This window comes from Takifugu rubripes, chromosome 5 (genome assembly GCF_901000725.2).
Source record: "Takifugu rubripes chromosome 5, fTakRub1.2, whole genome shotgun sequence".
Lineage (NCBI taxonomy): Eukaryota > Metazoa > Chordata > Actinopteri > Tetraodontiformes > Tetraodontidae > Takifugu > Takifugu rubripes.
In genome coordinates this window covers 1,934,352-1,957,426 of record NC_042289.1, presented here as the reverse complement: position 1 = coordinate 1,957,426, position 23,075 = coordinate 1,934,352, and the positions used below count along the sequence as shown (strand labels likewise).

General features: G+C 41.6%; 2 protein-coding genes across 7 annotated transcripts; both read left to right on the top strand.

Moving 5' to 3' along the window:
* The first annotated feature begins 788 nt into the window (after positions 1 to 788).
* On the top strand, positions 789 to 8,322 carry ube2z (ubiquitin-conjugating enzyme E2Z). The gene is made up of 7 exons (XM_003964291.3): positions 789 to 1,672; positions 2,139 to 2,211; positions 3,976 to 4,163; positions 4,295 to 4,406; positions 4,839 to 4,951; positions 5,043 to 5,133; positions 5,589 to 8,322. Exons 1-7 carry the CDS (start codon positions 1,218 to 1,220, stop codon positions 5,769 to 5,771), a joined length of 1,215 nt encoding a protein of 404 aa, XP_003964340.2. The 5' UTR covers positions 789 to 1,217; the 3' UTR covers positions 5,772 to 8,322.
* A 969-nt stretch (positions 8,323 to 9,291) lies between these two features.
* On the top strand, positions 9,292 to 21,795 carry LOC101061031 (oxysterol-binding protein-related protein 7). Of its 6 annotated transcripts, none has more exons than XM_011603553.2 (23): positions 9,292 to 9,405; positions 14,216 to 14,422; positions 14,674 to 14,817; positions 14,976 to 15,029; positions 15,162 to 15,275; positions 15,362 to 15,529; positions 15,669 to 15,810; positions 15,926 to 16,044; positions 16,191 to 16,280; positions 16,398 to 16,542; positions 16,664 to 16,797; positions 17,568 to 17,660; positions 18,019 to 18,199; positions 18,296 to 18,370; positions 18,752 to 18,966; positions 19,041 to 19,178; positions 19,256 to 19,319; positions 19,407 to 19,485; positions 19,753 to 19,897; positions 20,019 to 20,169; positions 20,268 to 20,394; positions 20,490 to 20,612; positions 20,874 to 21,795. In XM_011603553.2, exons 2-23 carry the CDS (start codon positions 14,255 to 14,257, stop codon positions 20,980 to 20,982), a joined length of 2,778 nt encoding a protein of 925 aa, XP_011601855.2. In that variant the 5' UTR covers positions 9,292 to 9,405; positions 14,216 to 14,254; the 3' UTR covers positions 20,983 to 21,795. The 6 variants fall into 6 exon arrangements, with proteins under 6 accessions (XP_011601855.2, XP_011601856.2, XP_011601851.2 ...); XM_011603554.2 differs by lacking the exon at positions 9,292 to 9,405 and adding an exon at positions 9,447 to 9,649; XM_011603549.2 differs by lacking the exon at positions 9,292 to 9,405 and adding an exon at positions 13,435 to 13,604 and having other exon boundaries at positions 14,278 to 14,422.
* Positions 21,796 to 23,075: the final 1,280 nt, after the last annotated feature.

Genomic DNA, 23,075 nt, shown 5'->3' with positions numbered 1-23,075 from the left:
AAATCTCTTAAATTGCATATTTAGCGATCTGCTGGCATCCATGGAAATCCTGTGCATCCCAGAGGTGAAGCTACATTTAGGTAAAGTCATTGTACCATAATGAATTTTGTCTTCAAGAAGTAAGAATTTCCTTTTTGAGAAGTTTTATGGTGAGTTAAAAATGCTCTGCTGTCAAAATAATCAGGTGTGCCATTAAAATTTAAACAGATGTGGGTAAAGGTGGATCCATGTTTGCACCAAAATACTGAGTATCACCAGACTGGTGAGGGATTTTTCAGAAAACTGAATTGTGCGGTCAGATGATGGAGTGGCGTTATTTTTGGAGCTGGTAATATCTGTAATCCTGTGGGGACAACTACAATTTCCCAGTCACTGTGATGCTAATTCACCACATGACAGCTATTTTCTAAAATCATGACTACTGTTAGAATTTGTGACAAAAACATTGAAGTATTTTGATCAAACTACAGATGCACATCAACTGCGATGTAATTAGAGGGATGCGGTTTCTGATTGAATTAAATTTCCGTCAAAGATTCTGCGTTATTACCTGGCGGAAACATGACCAGTGTGTGAGCCTATGGATTAAAGCTTGTCCTGGTTTGGTTCTCAGTTTGAACCCCATTTTGCCCCCATTAGTGAGTTTGACAAGCCCCGAATGAGCTTCAATATCACTTCCGCCTATTTTCACCTTTTAAGAAAATAAAAGATGGCGATCGAATTTGTGGTAAAAATGGGGGAAGTGGTTTTACTTTGAAAGTTGTAACCGGATGTACCTCATAGTATCGCTGCAGCCTTGCGAGGGATCAGATGAAGTTGCATTACGTCCGCGGACTGTCGCGGGTGCGTTGTGTGGAGAAAAAGAAACAATACTCTGATATTACGCTCCTCTGAAGGGATAACAACCGAACCAGTCTCCATTTAAACTTAATAGAACGGTGGACGAGGGAATTCTAACAACGAATTGTTACTTTTTGGAGCTCAGGAGGAAAAAACAGCAGCTAACGATAAGTAGCCACCATGTCGTGGGAAGAAATACCTTGCTATGTGGCCTCGCCTCTGCGCACAGCTCAGCGCAGTTTGTCTGCTCTCTGATCCGGCTGGATAAAACAACCAGTTAACTTTGGCTCTCAGCAGTCCATGCAGCTAACGAGCTAACCCTACGCACTAAAACGACCAGCGTTTCCCTGTAGCTCAACGTTACTAGCTTGTGAGCCATGGCTGACAGCTTTGGAGAGGAGACGGTCGGTGGTGCCCTTGGCTTGGACTTAACCGGACAGGGCAACGGACTCCCGCTGTTGCCGACTTTGGCCAACTCTATCCCCGGAGGACACACAGCAGCCATCGGTGCTCACTCCAGCGCTAACCCGGCCTCCCCTCCTCCCGCCGCGGCAGCTCCGAGTGGCCTATCCGCTGTGATGGCCAACATGTCGGCGGTTGCTACTACCCCGATCGGTTTGGGGAGCACCTTCACGCCCGGTTCTTCGCCACCCATCGTCGCCGTGGCACCGAACGTACACACGTCGTCGTCCCTGCCGGTGGAAGGGCTCGGGGTTGGGGTGGCAGGAGCTGGCCTCCTGTCCCAACTTCATGCCACTTCCTGGGACCCGACACTGAGCACGGACTGGGACAACGAGAAAGCTTCCCAGCAGTGCATCCTGAGGATAAAAAGGTAATTAACGCCAACACACTCGGCTTTTTAGAGTTAAAAAATAAACTTCTCGGAGGTGAATTGAAAGTGAAAGTTCAGAAACTCTTTCAGGACTTGGGAAATCTCCCACAGCTCTGAAGTCAAAAGCAAACCTTTGCGATGTGTAGAGCTGATTATTGGGGAATTTAACCAGGTTACAGGTATCATCAGTTCAACCAAATTACTGTCAGATCAGTATGATCTTCCTGTACCACCGTTAAAACAGATTTTATTTTGCCTTCCCCTAGCATTGTGATCATTTCCGTCCTTTACTGCAGCCACATTCAACATTTTGATACATGTAATTATAAAACGTCGGGAAAAAGTGTCACTGAAACACCTTTCTGACCAGATTTTAATGTTGCAACTTTAAGTGCTGGATACATTATATCTCTGCTTCTTCAAAAAAAAAGAGGAATTATCTTCTCGTTTTGGTCTGCTTCTGCAGGGACATCATGTCAATTTACAAGGAGCCACCGCCGGGGATGTTTGTGGTCCCTGATCCTCAAGACATGACCAAGGTGAGATAGAAGGTCCCCTCTTGCATGGGATGTGTGCAGTTAGCATGCTTATATTCATCTTTTCAAAGCCTTTCAAGATTTATTTTTAACTTAAGATGCGTTGGGCGAACCTTGTTATAAATGAATATAAAGGACGGTATATTAATGACTTATTCAAAGAAAAAAGAAGAATCTATTGCACCATCACAGTGAAATGGAACATGGAAATCACACACTCATAAACCTTTATTTAGACGTTTTTAGGCAGCTCTTAGTGTAAATTACAACTGGGAGACATCCCAGTGATGGCTCACATCCCAGTGGTGCTGGTTTCATCTGACAATCACTGCTCCTGGTACCAAACAGCAGTCAAGAATATGTTGGCCAGAGGTGGCGGTTTGGTGGAAAGCAGAGCTAATTCACTCCGGGTTAAATGTTCTCAGGTAAATGGCAGGTGAGCTGCTTGATACTGGATTGATGGACCTTCTAATCCCTCCTTGTATAGCTGGTATCTTCTCCATTCTCTTGAGACTGCTGGGAGTCATGGCAACCTTCTTACAGCCACCTAAGGATGTGCTGCTGTGATGTACTGGTGCAGAGAGACAGTGTTGCACATCGCCACATGCTGCCTGAAATGACAAGACCACTAATGGAACAAAAACTAGATCATGAACTGGATCTGGAGTTGTCTCTAGCCACTATTTGCACTGTGGTCTCTGATCTCTCCATTATACTCTAAAGGAAGTGAAAAGGATTTTTTTGTCTAAAGTTCTTCCTAACGAAAGAAAAAACGGTATCTCTGAAGTTCCTTCTGTAAAAGACAGAAGTGTGCCCTTTTATCTTTGTCCTGCACTTTACGTTTCTGTTAAGTGGAACAAAAAATAACTACAAATAAGCTAGTCATCTTGATGTACCGGTATATTTATGGACTGAAAGTTAGATAAGCTTTTTTTTAAATTGTAGACTACCTCATTTTAAATGCTAGTAGTGGTCCGCCTCTACCTGAGTGCTGCAAGATATTTGTGCGGACTCTTGTTTGACTGTATGTTGAGGAAGACAGAACCTGTTGTCTAATGAGCGCGGCCACTCTTGGAGCCTTCAACATTCATGTCAGACTTGTATTGAGGAAAACAGCCATTCCATCAGATGCCAATAACCTGTGTGTTTTGCTTGCAGCCAGTTTGAACACCAAAATGTTAATATTTCTGTTCTATTAAATGCAACATGGCCATTATCACCTTATATTACTCGATATAGTCTCTCAAGCCACAAGAATGGTTCATTTGTAGGCAAAGAGATTAACTCGACCATGTCAAATCAAGTCTGACACATCAGTGCTAACTCGGAATACACTTGCTAGCATTGTCCAGCACTTTAGTTGAATCTTCATCTCTGTCAGCAAATAGATTTTGTGCAGTTGTGTTTGGGATGAGCCAACTGTCACAACCGTTTCCCTGACAACTGAGCTGTCTTAAACTACTGCTGATGTATGATTTGTGGGTGGACATGAGGAAAAAGTTAGTACCAATGTTTGTGAATGCTGAAACGTCCTGTGGTTTAACTTTTTTTTTTTTTTTTTTTAAAGAGAGAATTATTAAAGGAGAAGTGAAATTTTTGGACATGTCATGTTTGCTAATGTGCTGGAGAATTCCTCTTCAACGGGTATTAAACCAGGGCCTCATTGTAATGGTGATCAGCTGCTCTAAGCTCTGGCCACAGATTCCCTCTTTCCCTGTGCATTCTTCCTCTCTAACCCTTCGTTTTCCATACTCTCCTCCTCATCAGATCCATGCGCTGATAACAGGGCCATTTGACACGCCATATGAGGGCGGCTTCTTTCTCTTCCTGTTCCGCTGTCCCCCCGACTACCCCATTCACCCTCCGCGTGTCAAGCTGATTACCACAGGACACAATACTGTCCGCTTCAACCCCAACTTTTACAGAAACGGCAAAGTGTGCCTGAGCATCCTGGGGTAAGGTTCATTTCTTTAGGGCATATTTAGTTGATTTATTTACCTTTATTTGACCAGATAAAACCCAATGAGATCAGTATATTGTTGGAAACCCTTTCATCTAACAAATATTTTCTTTTGAATTGTTGTAGAACGTGGACAGGTCCTGCGTGGAGTCCTGCTCAGAGCATTTCATCTGTCCTCATCTCCATCCAGTCCCTGATGACAGAGAACCCATACCATAATGAACCGGGCTTTGAGCAGGTATGGGTGTGGCCTTCAACCATGAATCGCACACACACAATCACAACCATTCTGTAAATGCAGACACTTTTCTACCTCCGAGGTGCTTTTTTTTGCCACGTTAACAAGAGAACAGTAACACAGAACACGGTCCAAACAAAGTAACATTGTCTCTTTTTTCCTGTCATTGAAGACACTTTTTTAAAAACAGTCCTGGCATCTATTGAAGTTAAAGTTAAAATGACAGGGAAAGCATGTGATCCACCATAGAACTACTCATGCAGACTGTTGGCTGTTGACTCTGTTCCATGATAGGCTGATGGAACTAGAAAATAACATGTGTTTGTAAGCTTTTAAAGATTGTAAATGAACGGGTTCCTTTTACGTTTCAGCATATTGTCCTGTTGACATATTGCGATGATGTGACTCGTCTCTCTCCTCTGTTTTTCCCAGGAGCGCCACCCGGGGGACAGTAAGAACTATAACGAGTGTATACGCCACGAAACCATGAGAGTGGCTGTGTGTGACATGCTGGAGGGTAAAGTTGTCTGTCCAGAGGCTCTATGGTGAGAGCAACTTCTGTTAATCTCCTTTTTTAGTTATTATTTCAGGATATGTTTATATGTTTATGTGTGCTATGTGCTTGTGTGTTATAAGGAGTGTGATGGAAAAGTCCTTCCTTGAATATTATGATTTCTATGAGGGAGTTTGCAAGGAGAGATTGTATCTCCAGGGACAGAACATGCAGGTAAGTTGTGCTCATCTATATTTGTATTGATTGATAGATGTATAGGGTGTCAACAAACAAAAGTCACCAGTACACCAGCCAGATAGGTATGTATGTTAAAATATATACATTTTGTGACAGGAGTAAAAAGATTTTTTAAGGAAAGGCAGATTTAGCGACCTAACATGAAAGTCCTAATTTTGTGAGTATAGTGTTGTTTTATTGTTGTTTACCCAGTTGTTTTAAGGCCTCATTATGCACTAAAAGAGAGGTTCCCTCCATCTTTTAGCCCAGAATCACTAAAGGAGATTTTGTTGTAGAGGAAAGTTTTTTTGTACCTTTGAGTTTCGTGCTGGAAAACGAGGGGCCTCAATATGTGTTAAACCTACAATAAGTCCCACTGCTTGCAGCTTGTTAGTACTACAAACAAGTTTAGGTGCTTTTGAAACGTGTGTTTATCTCGGCGTCTGATTCAGGATCCATTCGGCGAGAAGCGGGGCCGATTTGACTACCAGGGCCTCTTGGCTCGACTAGGTGCCACACACAGGCGGATACGGGAGAAACTCCTGGCCGAGGACGAGCGCAACGAGAACGATTCAGACTCGGACACCAGCTCATCTGGGACCGACCCCGACAGCCAGGGCAGCTCCCACCCCTGACTCGCTGGACAGTGCTGGAGTCAGAAGTGAGGCCAAGGACTAAAGTCAAAGGCAACGTTTTTTTTATTTGATTTGAAGTGGAGGAGGGAAAGAAAACACAGAAAGAGTGCATCATCTACAGTATGATTAAAAGTTCTGGATTCACAATTTTGTAGTACTAATGTTGCAGAGAGAGGAAATGTCATCCTCTTGGCATTTAAATCCATCAACCGCTAGTTAGATGCTGGGTAATGTGGCTCGGAGCAGCGCGTTTATGCTACCGTGCTTAAAAACCAGCTGTCCACTGATGCCAAGTTTGATTCTAAAATAGAGGCTAGCTGCCTGATTATTAGAAAATGGATTCAGCAGCCATTATTTGTTTTGGATTTAAGACAGTAGTGTCCTGGTACAAGTCTAGCCTACAAAACGAATAAAGAAATCAGAACCACGGTTTTGAATGTTAAGCCAACTTTGGCAAAGCTGAGAGAGTGGAGGTGTTCAAAGCGGCATCACCTTCCAAATATCAAAAGAAGAAAAGTTTATCCATGGATCTTAGAAAAAGTGACTGTTTGACGATGCTTTGTGAGTCATGTGCCTTGTCTCCTCTGGTGAGAGTGAAGCGATTCTGCTGCTCTTTCAAACCGGACTACATCTGCCTCTGATACCAGGCCACTTAAATCATCAGCAGCACACCATTCTGAGCACAGTTTCCTGTGTATTATACAAGTTCTGCTTCGCTTTTGTTTCAACTATTACTACTGAAATCAGTTTACCAGAGAAGAAAATAGTAAATAAAAGGCACTTTGTTAAGCATCCACCATGATTCTGCTTTCTTATGTCCAAGCTAATGCTGATTTGCAGTGATGGGTCTGTTGTTGATTAGAGGCCCTGCTGACATGTGCTAGCACTTATGATAAATGTCAGGACTAGCACCATACCATCCCGTGCTTTAGCCAGGTCCACTCAGGGCAACGACTGGAGGCAACAAAACATCATTTTCCACACAATTAATCTTACAATTAGGTCGTTTTCACTGAACGAGGGCTCGAGCATGACATTGACCTGAACAGATGAATCAGCGTATTTGATATTAGGCATGTGGGGTTATTTAATAGGCTAGTGATATTTGGTAGATAATTGGTTAAAACCAGTAAATCTGGCAGGAAGTGATGCCTTACCATCTAAAGGAAGATAAGGGAATGAAAGGGGTTTTACCTCTACCTGATCGTTTCTGGACTTTTTCAAGTTGGTCTTAAGACAATCATTTCCCATGCATAATTATGTCCATTAAAGTGTTGTGATCATTCCATCTGTTCACCTGAGAGCTAGCTCAGATGAATCTGTCCTCCTTTTCGGAGCCAAGGAGGCAATTAAAAAGAGAGGATTATGCAAGTCTTGTCAGTGTTTGTCCCCTGAAGTGTAAATAAATTAGTGGGATATGATGTCGTCATTGGTTTGTGGCCCATTATTCTCTGTCCAGAGTCTGGCATTATGGTTTTAGGATAAAGGAGTGGACAACAAGAATCCTAAACTACCTGTGAAGTTGGAGCATCTAGAGGTTTTGTATAGTAAGTACTGAATACAAATTTAGCCTTTTTTCAGACTTTCCCTTTCATTCGGTGGCTCAGGTGAGGGTTTAGTGTTTCTTTACTTTCCCTAAGAGCTGAGGCTGATGAAGACTCCAGAGCATCAGTTCAGGCCTCCAGACAGCACGTGGAGTTGATGGTTCCATGCCTGCATTCACCATTAGTTGAACAGGAAGAATGATCTTACTGTCATGTCTGATTGGCTCATGCAGCTGCTGGCTGCCTGGCGACGGCCGGGAACGCCGCGTCTGTGTCTGCTTCTTTGATCCATCTCAAGTCAGCAGGCCAAGAAAACATCCATTCTGTAAGCATCCGTATAGCATAATGGGCATCATCAAAGCTAACTACAGATCAGCGGTTTCTGCTCTGAAAGAACTGGTGGTTTCAGTTCTGCAGACGTGATGGTGATATCGATGTTTACGCTGTTAAATATGTTCCGCCTCATCGTTTATGTCATACAAGAGTAAGCTCACCATCTTTCCTGTGTTTTAGTTTTTAGATACCCCGATGGATCAAGGTTTCAAAGGAATACATGGCTATTGTGTTGTCTTTGTGTCTGCCTTCCTCTGTTCTCCAGTCTGCCTTTTGCTTCGTTGCAGCTGTCGCCATGGAGATGGGAGCAGATTCGTATATGCTGTCAATGTTTTGTCAAATCCCCGATCAATCCTGACAGAGGATCACATGGGATCATCTAACTTGGGGCATTCCTTTAATTTAGTTTTGTTATTTTATGGAATGATAACATGAGAAGCAGCTCATATATATTTGATTGCCAAAATGTTGATTGCAACACATTTCCTGAAATGGAAAAAAGAAAAAAAAATGATATATATGTCTGGTTGTCTTGTGTTGTGCTTCAAGCAGGGTTGCTGTGGCTCTGTATCCTGGATTATGGACAAAAAATGATATCCAGGGTTTCGAAAATATTGGTATTGTACAGATGTTCTAAAAAAAAGAAAAAGCAAATAAAATGTTCAGTCCTGGTATGTGTGAACTTTTTTTTTGAAGAGAAACAGTGAATAGAAAATGGATGGATGGATGATTTTTATGTTGACCTGTAATCAACTATATATTTTAAAAAATCCAAAACTTGCAGAACCAACCAAATTTTTGTTACAAGTTGTGCAAAATTCATAAGTAATGGTTTCACCATAATTTAATATAGTAACCAGTGCTCAGCACCTGGTGCTTTGTGCTGTAAAGGTGCCAAAGCCTTGGTAAGAGTGCTTTCATTAGTCAGACATTTAAAATATCTTTCTGGACTTTTTATATGTAATTATTTTGTTGCATATTTTTTTAGGTCGTTATACAAACTTCTCAGGCCCTTCGTAATGTTTAAGGGGAAAGTAAGTATTTCATAATGTTACTTGTAAAATAAATAGTTTTGCCTGTTAAATAATAAAATTGGTAGCATGTAAGAGATGTATTGCTCGTCAGGGTGACTTAAGAGGTAAATAAATTGCAGTTCCGCTATTGTCCACTAGGTGAGTGTCTAACTAGTTCCTCCAGTTTAAACTATTTAGGAGAATGTATTGCAGCAAGAAATTAAACTATTATTAAACGTGTTAAAATACACTAGGCTGCTACTAGCAAGGAATTTACAAGGTTATATTTTTATATTGGTCAAAGGAGATTTTTTATGGCGCAGATCCTTACTTCACCTATTTTTTCCACGTCTCTGGGTTTCTCTATGAATTAATATTCCCTGGCTTTACTTTAGGGTTCTAATGATCCTGGATTTTGAGATTTTTAGTATTTATTTTGTTATTTTATTTTCATTAGCATATCTTTATTTTAAGCGATAAGGTCAAAATATGGATTTAACAATGTTTTATTGTCCTCACGAAACCCTTGTGACTCGTAATTGATCAATAAAATACGAACGATCGACGATCGATTTGAAGACATAAACCACTTATGGGAGGCCGCGTTCCCATGATGCACCTGGTGCACCTGCAAAGCTGTCGCGTGTGTCACGCGCGGGCAGGGATAGCAGAGGTGTGGCGTCCACGTGGGCGCTTCATCAGCTCAGCTGCGCGTCAATAAAGGAAACTTCACAACAAAAGCTGGTGAGTTGAAAAGTATGTTAAAAAATATCCCCTTGGGTTTAGTCATTTTATTTAATAAGCAAAGTGAGTTCATATTCGTCGGGTCTATCTGGGCGTTTTACTAATTTGTTCTGCTTTAGGGGTGATGGAAGCGCGACAAACTTTATTTTTGCGACGCCCTCTGTTCTCATCGTTGTTGCACACAAACATGAACATTTGAAATCGTCATTTCCACTATATATTCACCGTTACTTTGGAGACTTCGGTGAGTTTGACTTTATTAGGTATGAATTTAATAATATTGGCCAGGTTACTGGTTTGTTTTTTGGTTTTTTTACAAACTTAATTTTAAACATTGTCTCCCCTTTAAACTGTTCTTTCACACGCTTATTACATTCTGTCATTTCAAACTGAACCGTGCTTTTTTATGAGTTTGTGCAACATATTGTATTGATTTATCCTTCCAAATTATGATAGTTTAACTCTGATTTAAGTAATTTGTTCCTTTTAATTGCCCATCCCTACCACTAAACTGTTTTTCTATGCATAACTTAAATCCTGGCTGCGTGTCTAATTTGAGTTGTTCTATATGGCCTACTGTAGCATGTATTGGGTTTTACTCCCACTTGCAAATGCATCAGTAGTTTTAAATCACTCTGTACTGATGGCACAAAGGTATTTGTCAGATAAGAGTTAAAAGATGTCTAACTGGAAAAACAGCTTCACATATTTCATAGAGCAACATCTGAGCATTTATGTTTAAAAGGGTTCAGCCTCCATGCTGACTCATGTAAATGAGCCATGGGACTGAAATGAGGTGGCAGTCTCATTGTAAGGCCTATTGTTTCAGATCTATTGCATTTATTAGTTTTAGATTCTATATTTTCCACTGTCTGGTGTGTTATCATACAGAAGATGAATCTAATTATTTTGAGCTGAGATAAAATAACACTCAAAGGCAAGAATAGTTGCCAGTCTTTAATGTGCAATGGCTTCAAGAATCTTTAATTGGATACTATTTCAATTGGGGAAAAACCATTGAAATGAAAAAATAAAACCTTTCAATGTCACTGTAAACCAAGTTGATCCTGTCCTTTTATGGAGAAAGTGTTGACAAGACTGAAAGCATGTAATCACAGAAGAGACAAAGCTAGTAAACAAATAGTTGTGCTTTATACAGCCATGGAATCACATTTGTTGGATGCCATGCTGGATTTTCTGCTGTTAATCGCTGCGGTTTCATATCCTGTCCAATACCTGACAACGTAGCTCCAGATCATTGCACACTTAGACTCATATCTGGTACGTGCGCAGCTGCGATGTACACGCTGGTGACTGTAGCTGGAGGGGTCACTGCATCCATAACCATAAAACCTTTACTTTTACTTATATTGACAGCTGTATTAAAGTAATAACTCCAGTAATCATTACATCAGCGATGAGTTCTGGTATTTAATACAAGTAGAACACAAAGTACTTTGCTGCAGAGATAAAATGTGCAGATTAGCACAGTTATTATTGCTTTTTTCGCATGGATTCATCAGCACAGTCAGCTGGGATTTGATGGAATTTAGTTTGCCACAAAATATTCCTTGGGCTTTTTTAGCATTCCCTCACATCTTAATGCTAAGAATCATTACCCACATTAGCATAATCCTCTGTCATCATTATTTCATATAATGTGTTTAAATCTTTAGGTCTACTGGCTATTAAACAGCACCACCGCCATGTTTGACTATTGCAGGAGCTATGGTCCCCTTCACTCACCGTGGACACATTCTTGATGTGACCGTAGACCTTTCCTCTAGGAATAGGGCCACTTTATTGGTACATGTGCCCCTCATTATATCCAGGCACATCAGTGGAAATGTATTCTTTTTAAATTTTATTTTAATAACTTAAGATGAATTGCCTCAAAGAACTGCATTTTAGTCACTCTGTTGCAGCTTTATCTGCAGTCTCTGCTCAATCTGGGGTACTGGTCGGACAACATACCTGTCATAACTCTACTGTACTTCCTCTGGCCCGGGTAATGACACAACACCCATTGCTGGGTCATGACATCAGTTTTGAGGTATGGATTTGGATGTGTGAGCTCAGCTGAGCAACACAGGTTCTGGTTAATTCCAGAGTGATGTCTCAGAGGGAATGTGTTTCCTAAAAAGATTAAACTTCAGCCCTTAAAGGGTCATTTACAGCAAAATAATGTTTCAAAATGAAAAGTTTGACTTGCCATATGAGGCATATGTCTTGCATAACACTGTCAATGAATCATTTGTGTGTCAGGTGTCTTTTGCAAAAAAAAAATCAGGTTGAAGAAGATAAATTGACATTTACACAGCATAAAGCAGCTTAGTATTTTCATGTTCACCATATACCTCCCACCACAGCACCTGTAAAATTTTCTATAACGTTTAGCAGTGGAAAATAATTTTCAAAATGTTTGTAATTCTTAAACTTCAGTGGCACCAGCCCTTCCTTCTCTGGGATTGTCATGGTAAGACAATTCCAAAGTAGATACTCATGACCACAACAATATTTAATACCAAAGCTATGGGGGAAATGAAAGGTGGAGCCACATGTTACACAAATGTTTTGGGATTCTTTTTTTCCCCCCATTGTGCAAGAGAGTATATGGCATAAATTATAGCATGGTAAACTTATTTTCTCCTGTGGGGTCAGAGGGGGCTGGAACACAATCCAGCTGTTGTTTTTAAACGTTTCACTTTGGGATAAAAAGTTAAATGAGCACACTATTATTGCTGCAGGTAGGAGAGTACTGTGAAGTATCTCACACATGAACACGCGCATTGGTTTTTACCCGGAGTTACAGCTAAACGTCATCATTAAATGTCTCGTGGTAACAATTATATCACCAACATGAAATTATAAACAGGAAGGCCAGGTTTGCTGTGCCACTGTGCAGCTGTTTGTATGTGGGCCTGATGACAACTGTGGCCTTTTCTCCTGGTCCCTTCTTATGCAATATACTGTCCAAACATTTCCAGTTTCAACTAAATCAACTTCTGAAGTTGTGAAATAACGTTTAGGCTCAAAACACAAATGTGCTCAGATATTTGTTTTCACCATAGGAAATTTGTACTATTGTCTGATTTGTATATGAAATCATCACATTGCACAGCCTAAACGGGCACATTGCTTAATACGTTACTGTGCTGTAGGCGTGCCACTAGCTGTGACTTGTCACCACAATTTTATGCTCTTTTGAATTGGGAGTCTTAAATAGGTTTTCTGATTATGATCTGTAATTAAAATATGCGTGGAATGACTCCTTTGGCTTCTCTAATTTCATCTACAAAAATGTTTAAATTTGCAAAATATTTCTTTGGAATCATCCACTACTGACAAGAGTTGATCATTAAAGTCTATTAGTGGGAATTTTCGACGTCTTCGTGTCCGTATCGAAAGTGGGAGAGGTGACAACTGAAAATGTGTTATCTGGTTGCACATTCTGGTGTGCCTGAGGGAAATGTAATAGACAATGTAACAAAAACTGGTATTTTAGGAATTCTGCATTGTTTCTATTGCACCCATCAAAGGCATGACAAGAACTGAATTTTTCAGCTTATCTGACCTCTTCATCACAAAAGAGCTTCACATTTGCTGGTTCGTGCAAAATAATTTTACAAAAAGCAGAAATAAATTTAACCCACAATAATGGCAGCAAAATAAGTTGACTATAGTGGCATGTCCAAGATAAAGTCTATGAATTAAGTGGATTTTTGTAAGCTTTTACGACAACTATGTAAACTCCCTTGCAGTGCTCACTTCTTGAAGTGTTGGTAAAATTGTCCTGTTTTATCATTGAATTTCAGAAAGTACCATTTTAATTGCTCCCTTTTTAGAAATGTGCCTGCCTGTTGTTTTTGGCCTCCATTATCAGAGCTTATTATTGAGAACACATTGTGCCTTGTGTACATCTAGCAAATCTGATCCAGGACTGGGCAGTCCTGCTTGGTCGGATGCTCCAGCTAAGCTCCACCCAGATACCTGCAGCCTTTGATATACACCAGTCTGACAGCATCTCTCAGGTGTGGTTTTCTACTGAGCGCTTATGAGAGACAGAGCAGAGTTCATGGGACTTTTCCCACACAAAGTCTTAACCTTGCAAGATTCCAAGAACAGTTTGTTTTTGTGAGTGAGACATTCCCTAACTCTAAAACTTGTTTGTGGATTACCGGAGAGACTTCAGACATCAGGTGGGTTTCACTTGTGGATATGTTACTTTGGTTTATCTTTCCTAAATTGGTGCTTTTTTTGTTTGTAACTACTCAGGTATTGATTTGAATCATCAAAAAATTAATTTAAAACTAGAGAGCTTGTAAATATCTCTAAAATCATATACATTCCTCTTAAAGTTTTCATCTTGCTCTTCCTTAAACACGCAATTGGATACACCCTTGAAAATCTACTTGGGCTTCTCAAAATGTACGACTAGATTAACATTATTGGCTGCTCTCAGCTGCCGAATGACATGCTGGTGTATTGTTCCTGTTTCTAGAAGAGCAGAAACAGGAAAAAAAGGTTTCAATAGGCTGTCAACTGGTCACGGTTTCAACCCAAACACAGTCAGCCCCAACATGTTCTCACTGTTCTATCCAGAACAAAACCTACTGAAGAGAAGATGGACATGAAGCCTCTGACACAGAATAGGAGATATCCACTTAAATACAGCCACAGGTCTTGTTTAAGTGGTCTGAAATGGAAGTTTTAGTGCTGCATAAACGGTTGTGCCGTGAGCGATTGTGACGTCTTCCTTTGTCTGGTTGTAATTCTATTTTTGTTTTCCAAATTTCTGTCTTCACCCTAGTGATGCCAAACAGCTTAGCCTGAAGGACCTCCTAACAACATGCACCGCTTTTCTTGTCCCAGTATGATGATGGACCCTCAGGTGTGTCCACCTCCTCTGAGCAGCAACCAGTCAATGGTGAGCAGCATGGAGAAATCCCCGGGGAGCACATTTAAGCCTGGCCACTCCCGGAGCAGCAGCACTGGCTCTATAAGAAATTCAAAACAGGTAATTATGGAATGATATCCTCTATAATGCATGATGTTAATTTTCTGCTCCTCTTGATTGCATCTGCCCTTTTTTTTTTTTTTTGTGAGCTTAGTTTTTTATTGCATTCTATATTTTTTTTTTACTTGTGACACTATCAACTGTACAACATCACTGCTTTGACTTAATATGGTAAATTCTTACATTAGGGTTACTTGGTTATTGGTGTCATTTAGCTTTAAAGAAAAAACAAAATCCTTTTCCTCCGTCAGTCCAATAACTGGGAAGTGATGAACGACTTGCACCAGGTGGACATATGTACAGGTCCTGGCTCGTCTATCGACCTCAGCATCCCCGGGATCTGTGAGGGCTACCTGATGAAGAGGAGGAAGTATCCCCTCAAAGGCTGGCACAAGGTGAGTACAGAATATTTGTCGAAATTGTAATAATTGTAATATTCAAGAGATCCACAAATTATGCACAAAAGCTGAGCTCTTGTGCTTATCACACAGGCAAGGAAATGTGTTCATAAAATCCTTGTTTTCTCAAACTTGCTTTTTGTGGTACTTTTCAGCGGTACTTCCTGTTAGAGAAAGGAATTCTCAAGTACTCAAAGACACAGCAAGATGTAAGTGTGCAGCTGTAAACATTATCAAAGGGAGCAGTAATGGGCCAATAGTCACAAACTTGTTTGTTCACCAAATCTGATGCTGTCTTGGCAGTTCTGGTCAGAAGTTAATGAGTGTTTGTCTTTCTGTAGATTCAGAGAGGGAAACTCCATGGCTCTCTGGACATAAGCTCTGCAGTATTGTCCATAAATAAGAAAGCCAAACGCATAGATCTAGATGCAGGAGACAACCTGTACCACCTCAAGGTAATTACACAACACAGGTCTGCCAGCTTTCCCAATGTTTGACACAATGTTTCATGCTTTCTTTCTCTCTCTTTGGCAAATGTTAGGCAAAGACCCATGAGCTCTTTTACATATGGCTGACCAAGCTTTGTGCTCACCGTGTGTTTAAAAAAAATGAAGCAATGAGCGTTGGCCAGGGTGTCTTTCATGCATTGTCCTTGGCGCCAAGTTCCCTTCCAGCGATGGCCTCTCTTGCCCAGAAAAACAGCACAACGGTCAGTAGAGCTTTTTCAGAAGGAACAATGCAGTATTTCTGAATCAGCCAGTAAAAGCAGTCACTTTTCCCCCTCCCATGTGTATGTTTGGTTTAGTTGTTTTATTCTTAATCGAACTGTGATGTGTTTTTGTTTTCAGCCTCTAAAATATGTCACTTCTGCGTCGTTGTACCAACAACAAGATGGAAGCCCGGCTCTCACTGCCTCCGCTCAGACTGGGGTGAAAAGCAAGGTGTCTGCCTGGCTGCAGCAGACCCACGACATTGATGCCACCTCCAATGGTGCCTTTATTGATTGCACTCGAGTGACAGAATGTGTGAATGTACTGAGAGATCTGAAAGAGGAACTATGTTTGAGTAGTCTGTCTAAATACCTTTGTCACCTTCTGTGTGTCAGAACTGGCTCGCTGTCAGCTAGAACTGACCGAACTGGCTCAGCTCATCCAGCGTCTCCATTGGCTGGAAGGGGGTCTGCCCATCACAAGTACAGATTTAGAGATGCGGATTAGCATGCATGTAAGTATCGAATATGTTGGTTTTAAATCTGACTTGTGCTCGGTCTGTCCTCAACTGCTTCATTCATTCATTCATTCATTCATTTAATTATTCAAACTGTAATGAATTTTGGAGAGAAACATCAATCCTGTAATTTTCCTGTCCAGAATCTGACTTTGAAGAAGCCAAAAAAGAAGACGGGGAAAGTCTTTGGACATTCCAGGACTCTGTCCCGAGTAGAAGATCTCGGGGTAATGGTAGTAAAACATTTAAATCTTACACAATGCCTACATTTTCATCTTTCCAGTTGAAGAATATCCATCCCCAGTATAAAACAAGCCTATTATGATTTTCCCTCTTTATGGCCACTCCAGTTCACTTCCAGCCACCTGAGCACAAGCAACTCGGCATCGGTGAAATCCATCCCCGACTATGTTTACTCTCAGCTGTCCAGCTCTCATGTGACTTCACCTGAGGCCAAGAAGCTTCACCAGGAGATCTACGGTGTTTCTCAGAGAGGTACAAACCTCTTGTGCTCTGAAGTGGACTAGTGTGTAAAAGAGCTGGTGGAAAATTCCACATTTACCGTTAATAAGAAATGTATTACGCCCTGAACATTGCATGCATTTACTTGTTGCAGTTCACGCATCTCTCAAGTCCGTTCATGACGTTTTGACCTTGGAGAGAGAGAGAGTGAGGCACGCCTGGACCGGCCCAGACCTGAGGCAGAACACGTCAGAACAACTGGCAACCCTTTGCAGCACGTTGACAGAGGTAGCCCTCAGATTGGACTGGACTCTATCGAAGCAGAACCCTAACTACTTAGCATTCCTCTGAAAGTTCTGGGTGAAGAACAAACATCCTGCTCAGTTCTGACTTTGGTTTCAATTGAATTTGAAACGGTTTTTGAATAGTTTCAGTTTGCTAAAGAGACAAAGGATGCCCAGCCCTCGCTGTCTGTAGCAGGGGTGTAGCATGAAACTGCTGAGCAGGTTTGGGTTGTTTCTAAGCCGGGTGGAAACAGGTAATCGAAGGCATGTTCTTAAGGAACACGCCTTAAGTCTGTGCTAGGACACACAAACATTGAAACACTGAGACTGGTCAGATATTGGGTTCACTTCCTCTGACAGCACTCAGTGATCCATCCCACCTGCTGTTGCATAAGCTGCTTTTTGCATTTCTAATCTTCTGTCATTGTATTTTTTTTTCCGAACTAAAGGTTCCTTTTGCTGTCTGGGTGTTATGTAAATATTGTCATTTTTCTGGGTGTTGGCTGTCGCCCTACATTGTTCCAAGACTGGTTCCAATGTCACTTTGACTTTGGTGTTTAAAAATGTCTCATAATAGTGCAGCTTAGAATGTCAGGGGCAGTGGTGTGTAGACTCTTGGCTGCTGTTAGCTTCATTGTTTGGGGTTGTGCCGGTCCTTTTACTCGCACCTATGCTTTGTGAATGCTAAGCTCTGCATTACATTCTGACCATTGTCTCCCCTTCATGTGTCTTGCATGGCCTTGCGTGTGTGTGTGTGTGCGTGTGTGTGTGTAGCTTGACATACAGTCACGTCTGACCAAAGTCCACTCGCTTTCCTTGTCTTCTGACTCTACTGATGAATCCTTCTGCACCGTCCGTCCGGACCAGGTGTGTACCACGGTGCATTCATGTCTGTGTGTCTGCATATGAAAAACAGTCCAAAAATTCCAGTGAGAATTGACCGATATTATTGTTTTACTGTTTGGATAGGTAGTGTATTGATGGTTTCCCATTCTCCCACTTCAAAAAGAAAAATGAGTTTGCAACACTCATCTTGGAAAAAACAAATCTAACCCAAATTTGTTATTGTAATATATAAGAAACCAATCTGACAATTTTTCACCAAATCATTGCTGTGCCTCTCCTGCTCAGGATAGTCACAGCATGCTGTTCAGGTAATCCTGGGTAGCTAATTTATGAATATCTAATGTTATTAACCTACTGTATCCCGTGCTCCTGCTCACAGAGGACCCCCTCTCTGAGTCGTCACAGCCATCGTCCGCCCTCGGTGGCGGACTCAATGGCGGAGTATTTTGATGCCAGTGACGTGATCCCATACGAGACCTCATCAGAGGCAGAGGCTTCAGATGAGTCCGGCTTAAGCGACATCACCACCACCAGCAACTCGGAACCAGACGAGGGTCACGGTGAGTGTTGGCACGCCCTCCATCTGTTTTTAGTTTTATATTATTAATGTGCAAAAATGTGTGTAATACAACTTTATTTTCTTAACTCGTCCACAGCTACTGCTACCCTTAAGTATCGGGCCAGTTTGGACAACACTCCCCATAAACCCAGTCCAGCACCAAGTAGTACCGGTAATGTCCCCATTCTTTGTCATTAATACAGAATAAGTGTAGTGATGCCTGTACAGATGATTGTAGAACAGCAGTCGATAAAAATGCTTCAGTGTTGGCAGAGAAAACACAGGCTTGCGTATCACATGAAGCCAGATAACACTCAATCGTGGGAGGTTTGAATGGTGGAGCTGTGCTAAACTGCTCATTTGAACTAATTAAGATATAGAATATTTTGAGAATTACTTAAGAGTGGAGAACCATGGTTCTCTTTTCATTTGTTAATGAATCAGTTACTTTACATCACCCCCACATCACAACCTGTGTGAACTGCACCTGTCCTTTGGTTTTGTTCCGTTCTCTTTGACTGATGATATTGACGACGTTGTTGTTGTGGTACAGGCCGCCGCACCACCCTCCCTGCACCAGGAAAAGACAACAGCCACATCGGCATCATGACCATCCTGTACAACAACATTGGCAAAGACTTGTCCAGGGTGTCCATGCCAGTGGCTCTCAATGAGCCGGTGTCTTTGTTGCAGAGGCTCAGTGAAGAGTTGGAATACACAGACCTGCTCGACATCGCCAACCACATCGATGATCCATACGAGAGAATGGTGCGTTTGGCTCATTGCCAGTAGCAAGCTGATGTCATTCAGTGGAAAAGTGATACTATTGTAACTGTTGTCAGGTGTATGTGGCAGTGTTCTCCATCTCCGGGTATGCCTGGGCGTCTTGGAGGTATCGCTACAAACCCTTCAACCCTGTCCTGGGAGAAACCTACGAAAGCCACAGAGAAGATAGAGGCTTCCACTACGTCAGCGAGCAGGTAATCAGAAGAGTAAACAATGTGAGCAAATCCCAGTTTAGCAAACGCTCTAATGCCGCGTTATACAACATTTTCAGGTTAGCCATCACCCTCCAATCTCTGCCTGTCACGCAGAGTCAGAAAACTTCACTTTCTGGCAAGGTGGGACCAATGTGATAAAGAAGGTTCTCCTGTTGGAGTAAAAGCAAGGATAAAGGCTCCTTAAACCATTTTAAACTTTATTCTCAGATCAGAGATGGAAGAACAAGTTTTGGGGAAAGTCTGTCGAGATCATCTCTTCTGGATTGGTGAATGTAACCCTGCCCAGGTGAGCCTGTGCTTTATTCAATAGCTCCAATCACACAGTGCACATAAGAACATGTAGATTTGTAACGATGTACAACCGCATGTTAAAACAGCTGTGAACCACCATCTCGTGTCAATCTTCAGTTACTGTAGTTAGTTTTTCGGATGTTTAATGTGCAATAACTTTCAACTCGACGCGTTTCATCAATATACTTGAAAATATTATGCGGGCTAAATGTCAAGGCAAAAAAAATGTCCAAAAAGATCAAAATGCTTTGTTTGTTTGTAGATATGGAGATCACTATGAGTGGAACAAGGCAGTGACGTGCATCCACAATGTATTGAACCAGCAGCGGTGGTTGGAGCACTATGGCGAGGTGGTCATCAGAAACAAAGAGAGCGACGTCTGCACATGCAAGATCACGTTCGTCAAGGTAAGAACACAACCCCACGAGAGTCTGGCAGGAATCAGCATGGCCGCTGCCTCTCAGGGAAACACCAGAACTCTAAAAGATTGGGATTGTTATAAATCCCATCCTTTCATATTTCCTTAAGTCTCGCTATTGGAGCTCGGACAACAGCAAGAACGAGGTCCAGGGTGTGGTTCTGAACCGGGCTGGAGAGGTGGTCCATCGCTTCGGAGGCTTGTGGCACGAGGGCATCTTCTGTGACACCCTGCCTACACCAAAGTGCATCTGGAAGCCCAGTGAGGATCATCAGTTTTGTTTTTATTTACATGGATTAGTGACTAGAAATGCAGTGTTTTACCTTCCCTGCTGTTGCTTAATGTCTTTTCCTGTGTAGATGAACAACCCGAAGACTTCTTTGATTACTACGGCTTCTCTACTTATGCCAGAGAATTAAATGAACTGACGCCTGAGCTGGAAGCCGTCCTCCCGCCTACAGACACGCGCTTCCGACCAGACCAAAGGTTCACAGCTTTCTGTCTGTTTTTATTTTAAGATGATCAGAAAAATGCTGTGTTTGGTTTTAAAGGGGGTCGTTTTGTTAACTCTCTCCCATCAGGCTCCTGGAGCAGGGGAAGGTAGAAGAGGCAGATAAAAAGAAGGACGAAGTAGAGGAGAAGCAAAGGGAGAGGAGGAAGGAGATGGCCAAAAAGGGCGAGGAGCACGTCCCCAGGTTTTTCAGGTGAGGTCTCTGCCTCCAGGAAGTGGGTCGTTTCTCAACCAGGAGCAAAAATACCAGCATCTGTAGTCTTATTTTGGGAGGATTCATCAATTGAGTCTTTTATTAATTCACATGTCACTCTTCAGTTCATTACTTAATGGCCATATGGTTTCTTTTGTTTGCTGATGTTTTGCCAGAAGTTATATTTTGTCAATGCAATATTCCACCTAAAAAACATTTTTCAAGGCAACAGCTTGAGTCTCTTTTCTTTTATTCCCTCAGGAAAGAGGTGGACCAGGCTGGCAAAGAGGTGTGGCTGTACAAAGGGACCTACTGGCAGCTCCGCAGAGACCCAGGCTTCGCCAACACTGACAACCTGCACTTGTGGTAGTCGCTGCACAATCAGTGAATAGAAGAGGACCGAGGCACTCTACTGTACAGCATGGTAATCCTGGAATGACTGATCATCACTGGACTCATGAGTCCTGTATTCAGCTGCTCGCGGGCGCTTCGACAGTGGCGAGGAGGTCGTTTGGAAGCATAAATGAGCCTCTTCAAGAGGTGAGGTGCCAAAGGTGAACAGATGAAGACTGATTTTAAGATGAGGCTGGATGTTTTTCCAGGCGTTCACCTTCCTCTCCCTGCATTGGAGGCCTTTTAAATATATAATCCTTTATCTTTCAAAATAAAAGCTCAAGTTATACTCCAGATTTATCGCAGCCTTTCAGAAAAATGTGTTATGTATGTCAAGAGTATCTATGGGATAAATGTCACATGGTAACTTTTTTAGGATTTCTGTATAAAGATTTTTTTTTTTACTCTGCTCAGTTTTGCGACATGGTTGAAACAGACATTTGCTTCCTGCAGAGGGATACGAACACACGACTTGACCCTGGTGCATGTTGGGTGTGTTTCTGGTGAACTTTGGGTCCCGCTTTCATTATCACTGGGTCTTCATTTGTGTTAATTTGTGAAGTCGGCATGTGTTCTTCCCCTCTCGCCTGCATGGCCTGTGGATGTCAAACATGAGCTGACACTCGACATCGCGTCTCTTGGACTTTTATGCTCTCGTTGATGCAATGAAGTATTTTTTTTTTAATTGATGTTTCAACAACAGATTTTAAGGGAAAAGAGACTCCTGTTAAACCCAATGAATTGTTTTTTCTTAGTGATGTCAAATAAAAGTTTGAAACGTTTTCTCCTCTCATGGCATCAGGCCTGATTTTCCCCTCGAACCAGTTCTGCATCTCAAAGACTAAATCCTGTTTAAAACCACGTTTGACTGCAGGGATTAACTGGCATGTTGTGCAGCACCTTTGAAAACGAATAAAGGTTTAAATATTTACGATTGTAAAGACTAAACTAGTGATGCTAACACTTGCGACTGAGACTTCCTCAGTTTATTCCTAAAAAGCAAAGCATCCAAAGAATTGGTCACCAAAATTTTGGAGTTTTCTGAAATGGCAGATTAATGATTTAATCTCCATTTATATAGTATCTTTACATGAGATGTTAACTTTAAATTCCTGGATGTGGAGTATTTATTAGTTCCTACTTTGTGGAGGAGAATGCACTGATCACCAGGGCCGCAGATCATAATTATGCTTTAGTAAAACAACTTGAGCCAGTTGAAGTCATTTTTAACATGCCTTTAATGTAAAGTGTCTAATAACCCTGGTTGCAAAAAATTGAATTGGTTACAAATACCAGAAGGGGTCGTTTCATCACAGACGAGTTTCATTTAATGGAAGATAATATGATTGTGTGGAAGAAAAAGCACATGGAGGCAAAATGTACATTTACATCTTGACGATTTTTTCTTTTACCCCTGCGAATAAATATAAGTGTAGCCCTTGAAAGTGCCATTGAGGTTTTGGACTAGCAGCAACACTGAGGACAAATGAGCAAAATAACATAACACAAGTGGACAGAGAAGGTGAACACATGCTGATCTCAGAACAGAAAAAACCTAAGTTACAAGCAAAAGTTGGGTTCCACTTTTATTGCAGTTCTATGGGAGGAACGATTGCTGACCTCCAGTCCATCCCAGCAAGTACTCGGATGTGAACCCTCTGTTTAAAACACAGATTTACATCTTTTAATTCTCTGGTGGTTGTTAGGTGTTTGTTAGGTCTCTATTTTAGCTCCCATAGCATCACCCTTTCGAACAAGCAGGATGTTCCTCCTCAAATATTGCACGTACCCGAACTGCTGTGTTGTGTGTGAAGACCGAGCCCAAAATGTCTCCTGTCTGAGATTTATGGGATCTAACGTTCTGAATGGAACTCTCTTGTGGATGCAGTCCAGAAGGACTTCCATTCTGAAGGTTCTGTGCTGTACATACAGTATATTTACAAATTAACACAAGATTTGAATAATTTTAATATTCTGTCGAGTTAATTATAGCTGACAGTAATATTGAGGAATACTAAAGTTCTATATGTCCATCTCGGGTTACTGTGGAAACGGTATCGATGGAGGGGG